The sequence below is a fragment of the Papilio polytes genome, unplaced genomic scaffold, assembly GCF_000836215.1.
Source record: "Papilio polytes unplaced genomic scaffold, Ppol_1.0 DF821544.1, whole genome shotgun sequence".
Classification (NCBI taxonomy): domain Eukaryota; kingdom Metazoa; phylum Arthropoda; class Insecta; order Lepidoptera; family Papilionidae; genus Papilio; species Papilio polytes.
The window spans coordinates 158,048-173,406 of NW_013527660.1; the positions used below are offsets into that span (position 1 = coordinate 158,048).

Sequence of the window (15,359 nt, forward strand, 5' to 3'; positions counted from 1 at the left end):
TCTTTCACCCCGAGGGCTATCCCATCCGCTAGACCGGCAATCAGGCCTATGACACCAGCTATGTTGTTAGAGCGTCTGACCGCGTCCGATTTAGATGCTAACATCCAAATACCCTGTTCTCATTTCATGATTACCGAAGAAGAGTTGAATAACGTTGTACCTATATCGGATAGCTTCATAAACGCTATGGCAGATTATATGGCCAGGATCCAGGTGCCATTGACAACTTCCGTGGGTACGAGCGCGAGTACGTCTCGCGAAATAGAAACTCAAACGACCCCTACAGAGGAGAGTCCCACAGGCAGTTATAGCAACTTACAGGACTGCTACCAAGAAATTAAACAAGAGAACGATGACGAAGACTTCCTATCAGCGAACTCTGATAATGTTGCTTCCAACATTAATGAGATTGACATAAACGTTGGTACCCAAAGACGTGATACGGCCCAAGAAGCGAATATTGTTAGCTCAACAGTTTCTGAAGCGGTTCCTCCAGAACCAACCCCTCCAGTACAAGAACGGGCAGGTCCTAGCCACTCCGGACGCCACCGCCACCGCCGGTCCCGGTAAGTATATTTTTATCTATACTAATATAATAAAGCGTACACAAACTTCTTTGTTATGTAGGATGTCGACTCCTAAAAACTCCCTAAACTTACCACAATCGAAAGGCCAAATGTTTTCACGATTTAATTTAGAAGATTTAAAAAAAAATGTCACGCGGGTAAGGAATAAAAACTACAAGGCAATAGAAGCGAAGAATCGTGGTTGCCATGGTTACTTCATTTATTCAGCCAATAGCAAGAGCCTTGTTATCCGTGCATATGAAATTTGGCATTCACTATTGAAAGTTTTACGAAATGTATAGTTTTAGGTTTCCTAATAATTTTTTAGGTGTCCTAATAATTTTACAATTATATTAGGGTTGTTCCAATTTACCCCATAAATGTTAAGCAGCAGTTTTCAAATAATAGATTACAGTAACTATTGATATTTACATTATCAATATAAAAATTGTATATACAGGATGATTTTTAAAAGATATGAAGAGCTTTGTGGATATTCAGGACCTTAACAGCTATCGTTTAAGCCGAAATCATGTTCCGCGATTTTTATAGTTCCATTGTTATTTCATTTATTTAAAGAATAAACTTTAGAAGTAAAGAAAACTGAACATACACTTTGGACAACTTTTCGGAGATAGCAATTAAGGTCACCACACGCTGTTGATCTGTCTAGGATTCTCTAAGAGTAAACAATAAGTTACATTATTACCACAGCATTATGAGGTCGCAAATGCTTGTCGCGTTCGCTTCTAGGCTACATTTTTTAAGAAGGATAATACATAATACATAAGAGCACAACTAAACAGCAAAACTCCATAGCGAAGCTTTACACAACGTCACACCGCTTGTCTCATATCTAACAATTCACTGCAATGGCTAGTATGGTAACTGAAAGCGAAATATCATGAACAAAAAATAAGTCCTGCCTTATAACTACAATGGCACTTATATTCCTCACATTCTCTTTGAAAGGCAGAGGTGGCCAACAGATGTTAATTATGTACCAATACAAGTGTCACAGTAAGAAGAATTGTAATAAAAATCGTTACTAAGTCGTACTTGGAGAACAAAATGTGTTGATTATTTTGACTTGTTGTTATATTTATGATGGCGGAGTAAAATATATTTAAGCCTTTACTGATGTGAGGATAGGGGTAGACAGTCCGTTCGACTTATTGATGTCGAAAGTTTCAACATTAAAAACCATAGGCGCCCTCATGACTTGGTTTTTATACTCCTAGTCATGCTATATTTTTTATTTAATGTTAAAAAAAGTCAAAGGATAGACGTCAATAAATAAAATGAAACATTTTAGGCGGCCATTGGATGTTTCAAATCATTTGCCTCAGTTTTATACTGCCTTTAACAGCTTTGCTTACCATGCTTTTATAAAATGTGCACATTTGCCGTTTTAAAATATTTAACACGTTACATGCTACGATGACTTTCTTTACAACAAATGAACACGCCAGTCGAGTCTATGGCAGTGAACGTGTGCAGGCGTTTTTAGATTTAGGCGGTTAGATTTAGATATAATTTACGTCGGTGATGGTTCATAATAAAATAAATATAACATCAATATCATAAAGGTGATGTTAAAAATTCATCACCAAAACAGGTATAAATAATAAACTTACATACTTCTCGCAAAGATGAAGGCAGAACTTATGGATATCCATATGGCAAAGTTCCGTTTATTATTTGATTTATTTTTTTATTTATTTCGTTACGTACATTTTCGAAAAATTTACAAAAACAACGTGCTATATGTATATCTATTTTACTTATCGAAACATATAGGTACAGTCAGCTGCAATAACATTTATACATTAACAAAGCTTTGGAAACTTTAAAGTCTTTAGATTTCCAAAATATGCCTATGTCTACCCGTAAACTTCCGGTCACTTATTCGTGCTATTAATGAACGCATACGCATATCTATGTCTATGGTCTATACAATTGTCTACAGTTCCGTATAATATGTATATATGTATATACTTATACTAATATTTTAAATGCGAAAGTTTAGTCGGACGGATGGATGTTTGTTAGAGTTTGTTGTCTAAACGGCTAAACGGATTTCGATGAAATTTAGTGTACATGTAGAGGATAGTCTGGAAGAACAGATAGTCTTGTTTTTTTAAATTTTACGCGAATGGAGTCGCGGCCATAAGCTAGTATGTATATATATTTATGCAGCTGACTGTACAGGGTTATCGTCGGCTCGTAATTATTTCCGAAAGGCTCGTGCCTATTCTAAGTTAGAGGTAACTAGGCCTTAGTGGTCACGCGGGCCCATCATCTATAGCCGGTCATCGGTAGATTCATTACGATAAATTCATCACCGCAACATTAATATCGAAAAACAGTGTGTTTATACGCAATACCAGTAGTACGACGATGGAGAACAACGAAGTACGCAAGTATATCATTTAACATTCGCATTGCAAGTAAGCTGCTTTGCTCATAGTCGCGGATACGGAACTGATGTTGACCTACCCTCATCCTTATAAAACTTTTTCTAATAAAGTTCACATGTATTTTAACCTGTTTTAAACAGTGTGCAACCTTCACTCTTGCCAGGAAATAGATAGGCAAATTTAACTTAAGGTATTATTTATGTTACTATCGATTGATGATGAAATTTGTAAAAAACTCCATGAGTGGTTTTGGCTGGAAATTTCCACTTCAAAGAATAAATGTTCAGTAACCCTATTGAATTAAAAAATTGTGAACTTTCAGAATAATTAGGGTTTGTGGAAAAAATCGATGAGGGTAGGAAGGGGTCACTCGTATCTTAGACTATAACGTTGTCACGCTTCGAAGAACGCTAGTGCTGAGCACGATACGTGAAGTGTGTTTTGCTGGCTTTAAACTCTTTTTCACTAGTCCAACCCACTTTTGTCGAAAAGGGGAAGAGTATATCATAAAAAATGTTTATTAAAAAAACAAAGGATCTGCAAACATAAATCTTTATAATCGAAACTTTAAAGTAGATAATCCGGTAAATAATTAAAAAAAAATTAGAATACATGTGTTGATATTTAGGCGATTTGTAATAAACACTGAAATTAACTAACCCCATGTAAAAAAATATGTCTCATGAGTATCTACACTCAATAGTGTCGAAATAAAGTAAATGTTACGTAAAAAAATCCAATCATAAAGAGCTTTTTTTTCAATTTTTTTTTGTGTGGAATGTTAAAGATTTTTTTTTATTTTGCAATATCATACTGTGTAGTAGTCGTGTATCGCTTGCTTTATTATGTTTAGTTAATAGTTTTTTTTTTACATTAAAATTTATTTTTTATCCCAGGATTCGACCAATGGAAACAACACAAAGTACTTCAGAACCCGAAAGGAACAGACCGGTAAGATAAGATATACAATACATTAGAATGGAATTAACAATAACCTTGCACTAACATTTTTTTTAACCTACTGACATTTAGGAAGTTTGTAGATACTAAAACCATTATAACTGCCTGCGGTTTGAATAGTTGGTTATTTATGAAGGGAGTTTTTAATTTTGTTCAGTTTTGTTACAAAATTTAGTTCACATTTTAAATAAGAAATGCGTCGAGTTAAAAAAACTTCATTTTTTCATGTATGAGATGACAAAGGGACATAGAGATTAATATTTACGTCAGCCAACCGTTGTCAATATTTAACTAGGTATGAAATGTTTCCAAAATTATGTTAATACTTCACATCTGCGCAGGTTTTATTGCGAAAAATAAGTACGAAAGGACATCTGAGTAAAAATTAACTTGGTTTTATGTTTTGTGCATTGAGAAATTAAAAATAAAATGATGAAAGCACAACCCCCTTATCATCCTATAGGCCTATATTAGGCCGATTTCCAATAAGAACAATGTTCTTTATTCCTATATATATTGTTTATCTCTTTCTGTCATGTCTGTCCTTATATTTGAGAAATTGAAAAGCAAAAGGTTAGCGTGGTATGGACATGTTATGCGACGAAACGATGGGGACATAAACCAGAAAGTGTTAAGAATGAATGTAGATGGCTACAAGGTAGAGGAAGACCGAAGAAAGTATGGATGGATTGTGTGAAAGAGGATATAGAGATGTATGGAAGAGTAGCGCATACTGTGCCAACCCTCCGTAAGGGATAAGGGCAAGTGGATGTTGATGATATCATATCTGTCCTTCCCGATGACTTCCTTACAGTTAGTAAGAACCTTGTAAAACAGCTGTATTTTTCAGTTATTGTTTTGTGATGATGACTTCTAAACTATTTGCCAGAATTATACATTTTAAAAGGCAATTTCAATCTACATTAAATTTCTTTGAATAAGGGTTTATATTAAAAATGACGTCACAAATAACGTGCGTAAAATATAGTAATTTGTAGCATATATAACTCAACGGTTTGGATTTCCTACGCAAAAAGGCAATTTAATGGGTTTAGTAACACAGTTATTCTTGTCTACTAATTACCCCTTAATTCTAGATTATGATCGAAACGGAATTTAAACTGTTTCGTGGCTTAGCAGAACAGAGGATGCAAAAAGCGACTTTGTTTTAAAAGATTTGTAGATAAAGATAGATTTCACCTGTGTTATACTTCATACTTAATTTTATAAATGCGAAAGTTTCGATGGATGAATGGATAGATGGATGTTTGTATGTTTGTTAGAGTTTGTAGCCTAAACGGTTGAACGGATTTCGATGAAATTTTGTATAGATGTAGGGGACAATCTGGAAGAACACATAGGCTACTCACTTTTGTTTTTTTTTAAATTCCACGCGGACGGAGTCGCGGGCGAAAGCTAGTTGTAACATATTTAGATCTTGACTTGTTAGCTATTACATCACCCTGTACCTTATTTAACAGCTAATTTTTTTATCTGTAATTTTAAAAGCGGCGCGAATGTTTGTTAAAAATAGTGATTAAAAGTTGTTCAAATTTATTTAATAAGATTATGGTAAGTATTCCTCAGTTTTAGTATTTATAGCCATAGTAGTGTTATTTGTAGTCTTAGATGTGTTTAATTTGCAACTTGTTAGTTTAGGCTGTTTGTTTTTTACCGCTTTCAGGACGTCCAGGAATCCTAGGATTATATTCAGAATCTTGTTTACGGTGTAACGTTATTAACGATTGCTTTGTTCGAATGTTGTAGCTTTTTGAGTAATCTAATTGTTAATTTAGGAGCCATTTCACAATTTGTATTTTGGAGTGTACAAAACAAGCTGTGTTGTGCCAAGTAATTATTAAATACGTAAGTCCAAAAGTGTTTCAACTTTTGGTTTTAGAAATAAGCAAGAAATTTAAGTTTAGTGAAACAGATACATTAGGTAGGAAGGTATTAATGTTCAAATATTTAACAAAATTACCCTTTTTTACCCGAGTGGACAGCATCTTACGCATACTCCGCGTCCAGCGGGGACGCGGTAGTTATGTGGGATTCTCCCCCCATAATGGGGGGCATACCCACTAAACCCCTCGGTTCCTCCAACGCCTTCGACCGGGGCACGGGCACGCTTTCGCTTATGTCCGCAACCCCGGTCTGCGATAAATGTAGCCCTACTCTACGTAGGAAGAATTCCAAGATTCCTCCAATATGTTGCATACTGATTTCTAGTTCTAAGGTCTTGATAGATTAATATTGTTTTAAATGTAGTAGGGTGCTAAATGAGTGTGAAAAATTTAACTAATAAAGTATGAAACTTGTTATTTTTAATGCTATTTGGCCCAATAAGCTTTTTGATATTGCTATAAACGTTATATGTGAAGCTATAGCTTGAACGAATCCGCTATAAGACTTTTTGTATCGTCTTCACGCTTCAGTACTTTGGGGCAAATTGGAATTTATTAATCTTTTTAAAGTAATATGTCACTAGGAGATTTTAATATGTTTTAAAATATTACCAGTAGCGGTAATTGAAGCGTTTAAATACTAAAAAAATATAATTGGCTCTTAAGCCTAATGTTAAGTGTATGATCACTTCATTGTTGGGTGGTTGCTGTGCGATTATACAGGGTCCCGAAAAGACTAGTACAACGTAAGACCACAGATTCTTTGGTCAAAATTACGACGATTCTAACCAATTCACCTCTGTCCCAAAGTTGCGTAGATTGGGCGCTTGAGGGTTTCATCGTTCATAAAAAGACGATTCGTCAAAGATCTCGAAATGTCTTTAATATATTTATTCATATGTAAACCATGGATTTGATTCAATAAAACTACATAATACATTGTGTAAATTATTTTGTAGTTTAGTAGACCATTGTTAAAATATTAACAGGGTGTCCAAAAACATAAACATCGTATTGTAAAGAGGAAAGATTTGTATTTTAGTATGGCCGATTTCAAAAATTCTTTCAACAAAAAATGCTACGTTATCAATAATGATAACGTAGCATTTTTTGTTGAAAGAATTTTTGAAGTGAGAGAATGAGTAACATATTCCGCATTTTTTTTATTTTTTTTTAATTCATGCAGGCGCATTCGCGAGCTACAGCTTGTAATATTTTAGCAAGCGCCAGTAGCAAATTTACAAATAATCCAAACTATTTGCTAAATGAACATTTCCGGACAAACCTGTTCCCCGAACACTTGTAGTATTGCAAGCTGAGGCGTTTGTAAGTCATACAAATTTTCAGTACGTCTTCTAAATAAGTGTTTTTTGCATGCAGGAGAAAGTCCCGCCGGTACTGATTATTCAGCATTGGGACGAGGAGTGGGTGCCAGTTCTCTCGAGCGACCAATCCGTCCTGCACAGCGATCAGCCGCCATTTAGCAATGCTTACCTTAGCGGAATGCCGTCGCGCAAACGAAGATGCATCAGACGTTCGCGTCCACCGACAGATCTCGATGGCTTCATTAGTGGTAATCTGTTTTATATTACATCAGCTTTCTTGTCTGTAATTGGATATTTGAACATTACATCACATTTTAACAAGCTTTCCAATTACATTATAATTCTCCCTACAGGATCCCTTTAACTCACTCTCCTTTATTATCTTTAAAAATCACCACCTCATGATACGTCCCCATTAAAGGGGTCAGAGCTTACCCTAAGTTATCAAGACAACTTCTAAATACCTCATAGTTTTTAATACTTATTCATTTAATTCTGTAAGCAATTCATATCTGTGCGACGCTATACATCATGCTCAATAACCATCGTGTATTAAATTTGTATATTGTATATGTTTATGTGAATAGCAACCTTCAACGAGGTATCTGGCCGAGTCAGTGAGGGAGACGCCCCAATCATCCGCGCCGCATTCAGGCACCAGATCCGGCAACTTGCGCGCGCGCATTCTGCTATCTTTGATGCGTCCCCCCCTGATCTCTACGCAAACACGGCTAGATTTTTACATTCAAGGTGAGTCATTTTTTCTATTTTTTTTTTTTTACGTTTTAAGCTTAGTTTGTTAATTCTATGTTCACTGATATATTGAAGGTAATGGTTATTGTACAAATAGCTCTCCATTGGACGTAAAGGAAGTAGAAAGTTTCAGCCATTGTTATCTATACTAATATAAGATTTGTATTTTTGGATTCCTGTATGTATTGCAATAACTCAAAAACTACTGGACAGATTTCAAAGAGTTTTTCACCATTTAAAAGCTACGTTATCACTGAGTAACGTAGAGTTTTATTATTGTTTAACTTCACGCGGACGAAGTCGCGAGCAACAATTAGTATTGTATTTCCTGCAGCTTCGTGACTGACGTCGGTTACCCGGTTATTAGATTACTTGTGTCATTATCATACTTCTTACTAATATTAAAAATGCGATGGATGGATGTTTGTTAGAGTTTGTAACCTAAACTGCTGAAAGGATCGCGATGAAATTTGGCATAGACGTAGATTATAGTCTGGAAGAACACATAGGGTACTAATTTATATTTTTTTTTAATTCCGCGGAGTCGCGGGCGATAGCTTTCGCTATTTAATAATGCATACTTATATTTCAAAACAGCCCGGAGAGAACGAAGGCGCAGCGAGCAAGATGCTAATCGGTACAGCGAATGCGAAACGGACGAATGATCGCTCAAAAGAATGGCACCCACACGATAGATATTAACACGGATACCATCGATTTTAGTACGGAAACCTTATAACCTGATTAGGAACATAGAAAACGCGCTCTTTGAACTAAAATAAACTAACTAAAGTAGAAAAAGTGTTGCCAATTTTTAAGTTTTTAATTTCAGGTTTTAAAATACAGAACAGTATGTACTTCTGAGTTGAAATTTATCCCAGCATTGAACTTGAGAATAAGTCTTAAATACTGTTTTTTTTTTTTAATTATCAGTTCTTTTAAAGTTTTAATGCATTGATCGATGTGCAACATCGAAGAGAATTGTTGCCCCCTTTCTATAATCCTGGTCAGGTTATAATTACTTTGTTTTGTGAGTTTTTTTTTCTTTTAGTTTCGATATATTTTAGTAATCTTGCCGTACGTGAGGAATGAAAGAAAAATGCGACTAAGTTGCAGTTTTCTTTGCTCAACTAATATGAAGAAAAGGTTTCGATGCAAACTTCCGTAGATGTGCAACATATTTATAGCTTTGTAGAGATCTTAATCGTGATTTTTGAAGTTTGCATCGAACTTTTAAAGAGCTTTTACTCCACACTGTTTCCATAGTAAACTAAACGACTAATGTTTAATATGTTTTTTTCTTAAACTTACGCATGTAGATATAATTAATTTTAATGGTATGTCTGACACAACCCTAAATAAATGTTTATAATTTTTTCATTGTATAATTCTAATAATTATACAATGAAAGTAAACATTACTTTTAGTCCACTTTTTAGGAAGGTGTAAAAAGGGTTTGATACGCTTAAGGCTGATTTAAAGTAAAGGGTAAAGAATGGGCTAAAAGCTATAGTGCAGAGCAATTTCAATTATTGTTTTAAAAAACAAAATTCACGTTTTACGGGGTATAGTTTGAAGTAATTGTACATATATGAAGTTTGGAATAACTTATTAAAACTTTCGTGAGACATTATACTATATAAATTAATAATTTGTTTCAAATATGAGATCGTTTATTATGAAAAAAATCATGAAATATACCGAGGGGCTGGGGCTATCATAATACTACACTTGTTTTAAGAGTTACTACAAAAATAACGCCTTTTTTTGAACAACTGAGTAATGATTTAATTTATTTAATTAATAAAAATAATGAAATCTTGGAAATTGTCATATTTTATGCACTAACAAATTACGCGTGACTTTATGGGGTATTGCTATCACGTGATTAACGGACGATCTCAGTTTTGAAAACACCATGTATAGTGTAACAAACAAGTAAATTATTGCTTTACGTTCAATTTTTAGAAAAAAGTGGTTTTTAAAATTTTTGTTCGAAATAACTGGTCAGAAAAAATAAAATAAGACGCGGGTAGTTTGTAAGGGGGGTGTCAGAATTATGTTTTATACGTTTTATGTGTTTTTAATATTTATTGCGAAACTAACATGTGTATTTTTTCATCAGAGAGACAAAAATGATATTTCGTGGATAGTCAGTCACTTTAGTCATATGCCTAGCCTCTTAATATATGACCCAAATCTTCAAATTTCAGTAAAATGATAAATTTCAGTACTGTTATTCGGTATGCATGTCTAATAAATATAAAAGTTGTTATTTAAACCAGTATAATGGGTACAAAACACAAATTGGTTGTCTAAATGTATTACGTGATTATGTCAAAATCTGTCGCGTGTTTCGTCCTCTCGCTCGCACACGAGGCACACAAACGCGACAACTAGTTTTCATGCAGCCTCGATTTAAAACACATGTTGCGTGAAAAGCTTACATTTGACATGTCCATCCGTCAATTTAGTCTCTCTGATTAACAAGGTTTTTTCAGCATTCTTACTCAATGTAGTTGTATATTTACGGTTTTCATACTAATCAGTGTTATGAATTAAACGATAAGGTCGGCTGTCGACATTCTTCGTCCCCCCGTTTTGTGAAATCGACTTTAATGGAAATGATCATGAACTCTTTAGAATGGATTAAGTCGTTTTGGACATGCATGCCTCATGTATGCATTGATATTGGCGTTTCGTTTCCTAATCTATAGCTTAGTAAGTGTGAAAGCGACAGATGCTGGACTACGTACTTTGCAGTCAAATAGTGCAGACAACGTCAGGATTTTGACTTAGATGGCTCTGTAGAGCCTTTGTTTATCTACCATATATATCTATGTATTAAGTGCTTATTTCCTACGCAAATTAGGCTTATTAGGGATTTTTCTCATTTCCATGCGCCCCCTTGCTTCTGTGTTACCCTCCTTTTGCTCTTTTTCCTTTAATATAAGATAATATGATATTGGTGTCTGTAATCATTAGTATGTAGTACAGTTTCACCTTAGTTTTTGTTTTTGTGTTTTTAATATTATTTTGGGGAAATTCTTTTTTTTTGTATGAGTATGGTGGCAGATGTTGTTAATTAACTTTTAGGATTTTACGCTGTCTTATTTTACACACGAATATTAAATAAATTTGGTATGTTTCTTGCAAACAATATGGTTTTTTCTGGTTTTGTAATATTGAGAGAACCGCGTTTTTGGTTTCTTGAGTTTTAAAGTTTTTTTTTTATTTAATTTCGATTGAAACAGTCGTATATCGTAGTGAATATTTAACGCATTCTTTAGAGTTAAGGAATTAGAGGTAATTTTCTTAATATAGATTAGGGAGCATCAATTCAATATTATTTTTATGTTTTAACTTTGAGCGACACTTTAAAAACATTCGATGAATTATGGATTTTAGAACATATACACTATACAATAGCATGAATATTTATTGAGAATATTTCCTTCCAATTTTAAAAAAAATGTATAAGAAAAAACAGCCAGGGACTTTATAAACATTATTTTCTTTTTAAGGCTCAGCGAGCTTAACTCAAACTCAAACTCAAACTTAAATGTTTACTAATTTACTTAACACGTTAAACGCCTTAGGGGACACCAAATGCCGGCACTAGATTTTGCGCACGGACCAAATCAAATTTTATATTTTGCCAAAAATTCAAAACATTGTTATATGTTCTTATTTGATAGAACTATAATAATAAATTGTGTTTCACCTACTCACTACAATAATTTCCTGAGTTTTTATACTCAACTTCGTGTTTTCACAGACCAATGCGAACATTGTGTTCTCTAGAGTCAAGCCGGTTATATTGTACACGAATTTTGGCTTAAACGGTAACTGCCATCAAAATCAAGCAGTTCATACGTAACTCGCGATTACCATGACCCCATTGGCCCAAACACACTTCTTGTCGGTCACCGATGTACCCGGTGGCCTCAACGGAACAGTATGAAAAATAGCGTTTAACGTGATGTTAGGATTTTTGCTTTTGTTTCCTATTGCTCTTTCTCCTTTAGTATAAGAAAATATGACATTGGTGTCTGTAATCATTAGTATGTAGTACAGTTTTATCTTAAAATTGGTCTTTTGTTTTTGTGTTTTTTTTTTAATATTATTTTGGGGAAATTCTTTTGGGTAAAAAACCTTGGTGGCAGATGTTGTTAATTAAGTTTTGGGATTTCACGCTATCTTTTATTTTTTAACACGCGGTTATTTAAAGATATTAAAATTTATATGTCTCTTGAAAACAATTAGGTTTTTTCTGGTTTTGCAATATTGAGAGAACCGCGTTTTTGGTTTTTTGAGTTTTAAAGTTTTTTTTTTTATATGAGTTGTTTTGTTGGATAGCAACAATACCGTAGTGAATATTTAACGCATTCTTTAGAGTTACGGAATTAGAGGTAATTTTCTTAATATAGGATAGGTATGAGAGCATGAATTCAAAATTATTTTTATGTTTTAACTTTGAGCGACACTTTTCCGATGGATTATGGATTGTAGAACATATACACTATACAATAGTTTGTATATTTAATGTTTTAGATTATTTTCTACTTCAAAAATGTATAAGAAAAAAGTCAGAGACTTTAAACACTGTTTCCTTTTAAAAGCTCAGCGAGCTTAACAAAATATGTACTTATTTACTTAATTTCCTGTCGGATAATATGTTTGTTTCAAGTCTCATGTTCTCATTAGTTAAGATTTTTCGATATCTTGATGTAACAGTAATAAAAAAAAAATAAAAAAGTAAAAAAAAGTAGTGTGAATAAAAATTAAAAAATGTCATTCGTGTTTTATTTCTAACCATTATCCTCTATATAGTTGACAAAAAGGCGTTTGGAATATCAAAATAATTATATTTCGAACACATGATGTTTCTAGGTTATGATAAGGAACCGAGTTTTTGTCTGACCGCAACTTCGCATTTGTTCCGTTTATTAAAAAGACATTTAATAAATTGACTAGACATAGTGAACACTGGTAATTTCTTTGACCGGTAATGTATCAGTTGAAGTTTATTACGCCACCTCATGTTCTTGTAATGACACTTTATACAATTATAATAAGCGCCATCTTTTATAAAGTAGGTAAACTGTCAAAATAAAATACAAATATTACCTTGTTGTAGAAGTTTTATGTAGATGGCGTTAGTGATAATTATGTAAAAAAATAGTGAAGTGTCAACTATGCTTACTCTTTACATTTTTTTAACATCTTTGATAGAAGATACTCAATGTCTGCAGGAGTGGGATACATTCTTTTCAATTTCTCACTTTATAATTTGCAAGTAAAAGCTAGTTGATAAGTCAAAAGTTAATACAGTTAATTAAGTAAAAATGCAAAAGTAAATTTTTATATAATATTATTGATTAATTAAAAAAAATATTACACACCACTTCGCTTACCGACCTCTAGTTGTTTTTAATAGAACTACGTGATGACATACAACTTCCTAAAGCGCCATCTCTTATCGCTCCAGTGATATTCAAAAAGGGAGATGACAGTAATATCTTACTGTTACATTAAAATGATAAGAGATGGCGCTAAAAGACATTAGTTAACGCTTCCGTAGAAATATTTTTCACAGAATCTCACTGGCGTCATCTATTAATTTTTTTTTAAATCGTTTAGTTTATTTTATAACAGTAGATGGAGCTTGTTATAATTTTGCTTAACAACTGATATAGTAATTGTCAGAGAAAGTTCGATGAAAAAACATTTGATAAATGTTTTCGAAGTAATATTAAAAATGTACATTATTGTCTTAGTAACTGCTTAAGTAATCACTAAAGATCTCTGAGAATGACAGGAAATAGCAAGTGAGTTTCCACTGCCAAAACGTGAAAAGTACGTTGAGTACTGCCTTTTAATTGTTATTCGGGTTTTGTTTTGGGGAAAATTAAGACAACAATAAAGAAATCGCACAAGTGTTTGTTCTTGTTGTAAATGAAACCTGCTGTATGTATTGGTTACAGTGTAAGACTGGCTGTCTAGGATAATTTAAATAATGACATATGTTCGATGTTCAGTTAGTTGTTAGAAAATAGAGAAAAGAACATGTTATGTATAGTGAAAATATAATACCTTATTTTTTATATATACTTGTATTAATATAAATCTAAATGTGAATAAATAACAAACATTATTTATTTTATCATTTTTGTGTGCTGGTGAAGCAAATTCCTATCAGGTTATGGGCCCAGCACGCTTCCAAGATCACGATGGAATATTTACGTGTGCATTGTCTAAAGGTACATCGACCGTCATTAAGGGTCACCGGTAGACGGTAGAGAACATTTGGGAATTTTTGAGAGGATGAAGAAGGCGCGACGTAAACAATCTGCAGAAGGCATCGCACGGATTAATTTTTAATTAAACAATTTTCATTGTCTTTCATACGTGTTTGTATTTGACATAAACAATTTTAGTATCTAACTTATTAAAACTTTCGTGAGACATTATACTATATAAATTATAACACGGCTAAACTCACGTGATAACATTCGGTGTACGCACACCTGTGTGTTCTTTCTCATTACGCTCTACATCTATGCCAAATTTAAGGAGATCCGTTCAGTTCTTTAAATACGTAGTGTTAAATCGGGCAACACTAGAACAATAGTATAGACATCTGTCCCTATCTGACAGTTGTCAATGTCATTCAGACGTATTAGAGTAGCGCGCCATTCTGTCGGCAGTGCTCTGACCGTTTAATTTAAATTATACGTTACGTTTATATTAATGTTCCTTAAAAGTAGTAATTAGTATATATTTTTTAACGCACAACCTTATTTAAGTCTATCCTACTTACATTTCAGATATATTATATCGTATTAGGGACTCTCGATACGTGAAGGTTCTCTTGTCGCGATGGATCTATTCATGCCGATGACGATCCGATTCTGAGTACCCCTCATTTGTGCGTCTATTCAACAAGTTAAGGCGATTTTGTTATTGGTGTTCTCACTTTGAACATACTTTTTACATCTCGGCGCGATTACTGACGTGGTTTTAACATGTATGAAGTACTTGACTAAAACAGAAAGAGGTATTAAGTCAAATGGTGTATTAGTATGTCTTTAGTACGAAGTAATATTAAATAAAAAAAATTATACTTCTCTAGTTGGCAAATTGATTCAAATTTTACTTACATATAAATGGGAAACTTTGGATGGATGAATGTTTGTTATAATTCGTTAGAGCCTAAACGGCTGAACGTAGAGGATAGTCTGGAAGAACACATAGGTTGTTTTTTTTAACAGACTCACTTTTTTTTTCCATGCGGACGGAGTCGCGGGCGAACTATCTATAACTCCAAAACGATTAAACAAATTTGTTTAAATGCATACGAATAAATTGTAGTGGTATATCGCTTTACAACTTTTTAAATTTCTGGGAAGAAGTGGCGGGCACTAAATA

General features: G+C 33.5%; 2 protein-coding genes across 2 annotated transcripts in view; both read left to right on the forward strand.

The window, feature by feature from the left end:
• The window catches only part of LOC106108381, a 5,135-nt gene extending 5,103 nt beyond the window's left edge, over positions 1-32 (forward strand). The window contains exon 9 of the mRNA XM_013289542.1: positions 15-32. Within this exon, the coding sequence (XP_013144996.1) occupies positions 15-32 (18 nt within the window). The remainder of the gene's footprint in view (positions 1-14) is intronic.
• LOC106108393 lies at positions 7-9,266 on the forward strand. The gene is made up of 5 exons (XM_013289555.1): positions 7-566; positions 3,883-3,937; positions 7,231-7,423; positions 7,763-7,925; positions 8,526-9,266. The coding sequence occupies exons 1-5, from the start codon at positions 49-51 to the stop codon at positions 8,560-8,562; spliced, it is 966 nt and encodes a 321-aa protein (XP_013145009.1). The 5' UTR covers positions 7-48; the 3' UTR covers positions 8,563-9,266.
• Positions 9,267-15,359: the final 6,093 nt, after the last annotated feature.

Coding starts and splice junctions, on each gene's coding strand:
- LOC106108393 (XM_013289555.1), top strand. CDS start 49: ATGACACCAGCTATGTTGTTAGAGCGTCTGACCGCGTCCGATTTAGAT. Junction 567..3,882: donor CACCGCCACCGCCGGTCCCG/GTAAGTATATTT, acceptor TTTTTATCCCAG/GATTCGACCAATGGAAACAA. Junction 3,938..7,230: donor AACCCGAAAGGAACAGACCG/GTAAGATAAGAT, acceptor TTTTGCATGCAG/GAGAAAGTCCCGCCGGTACT.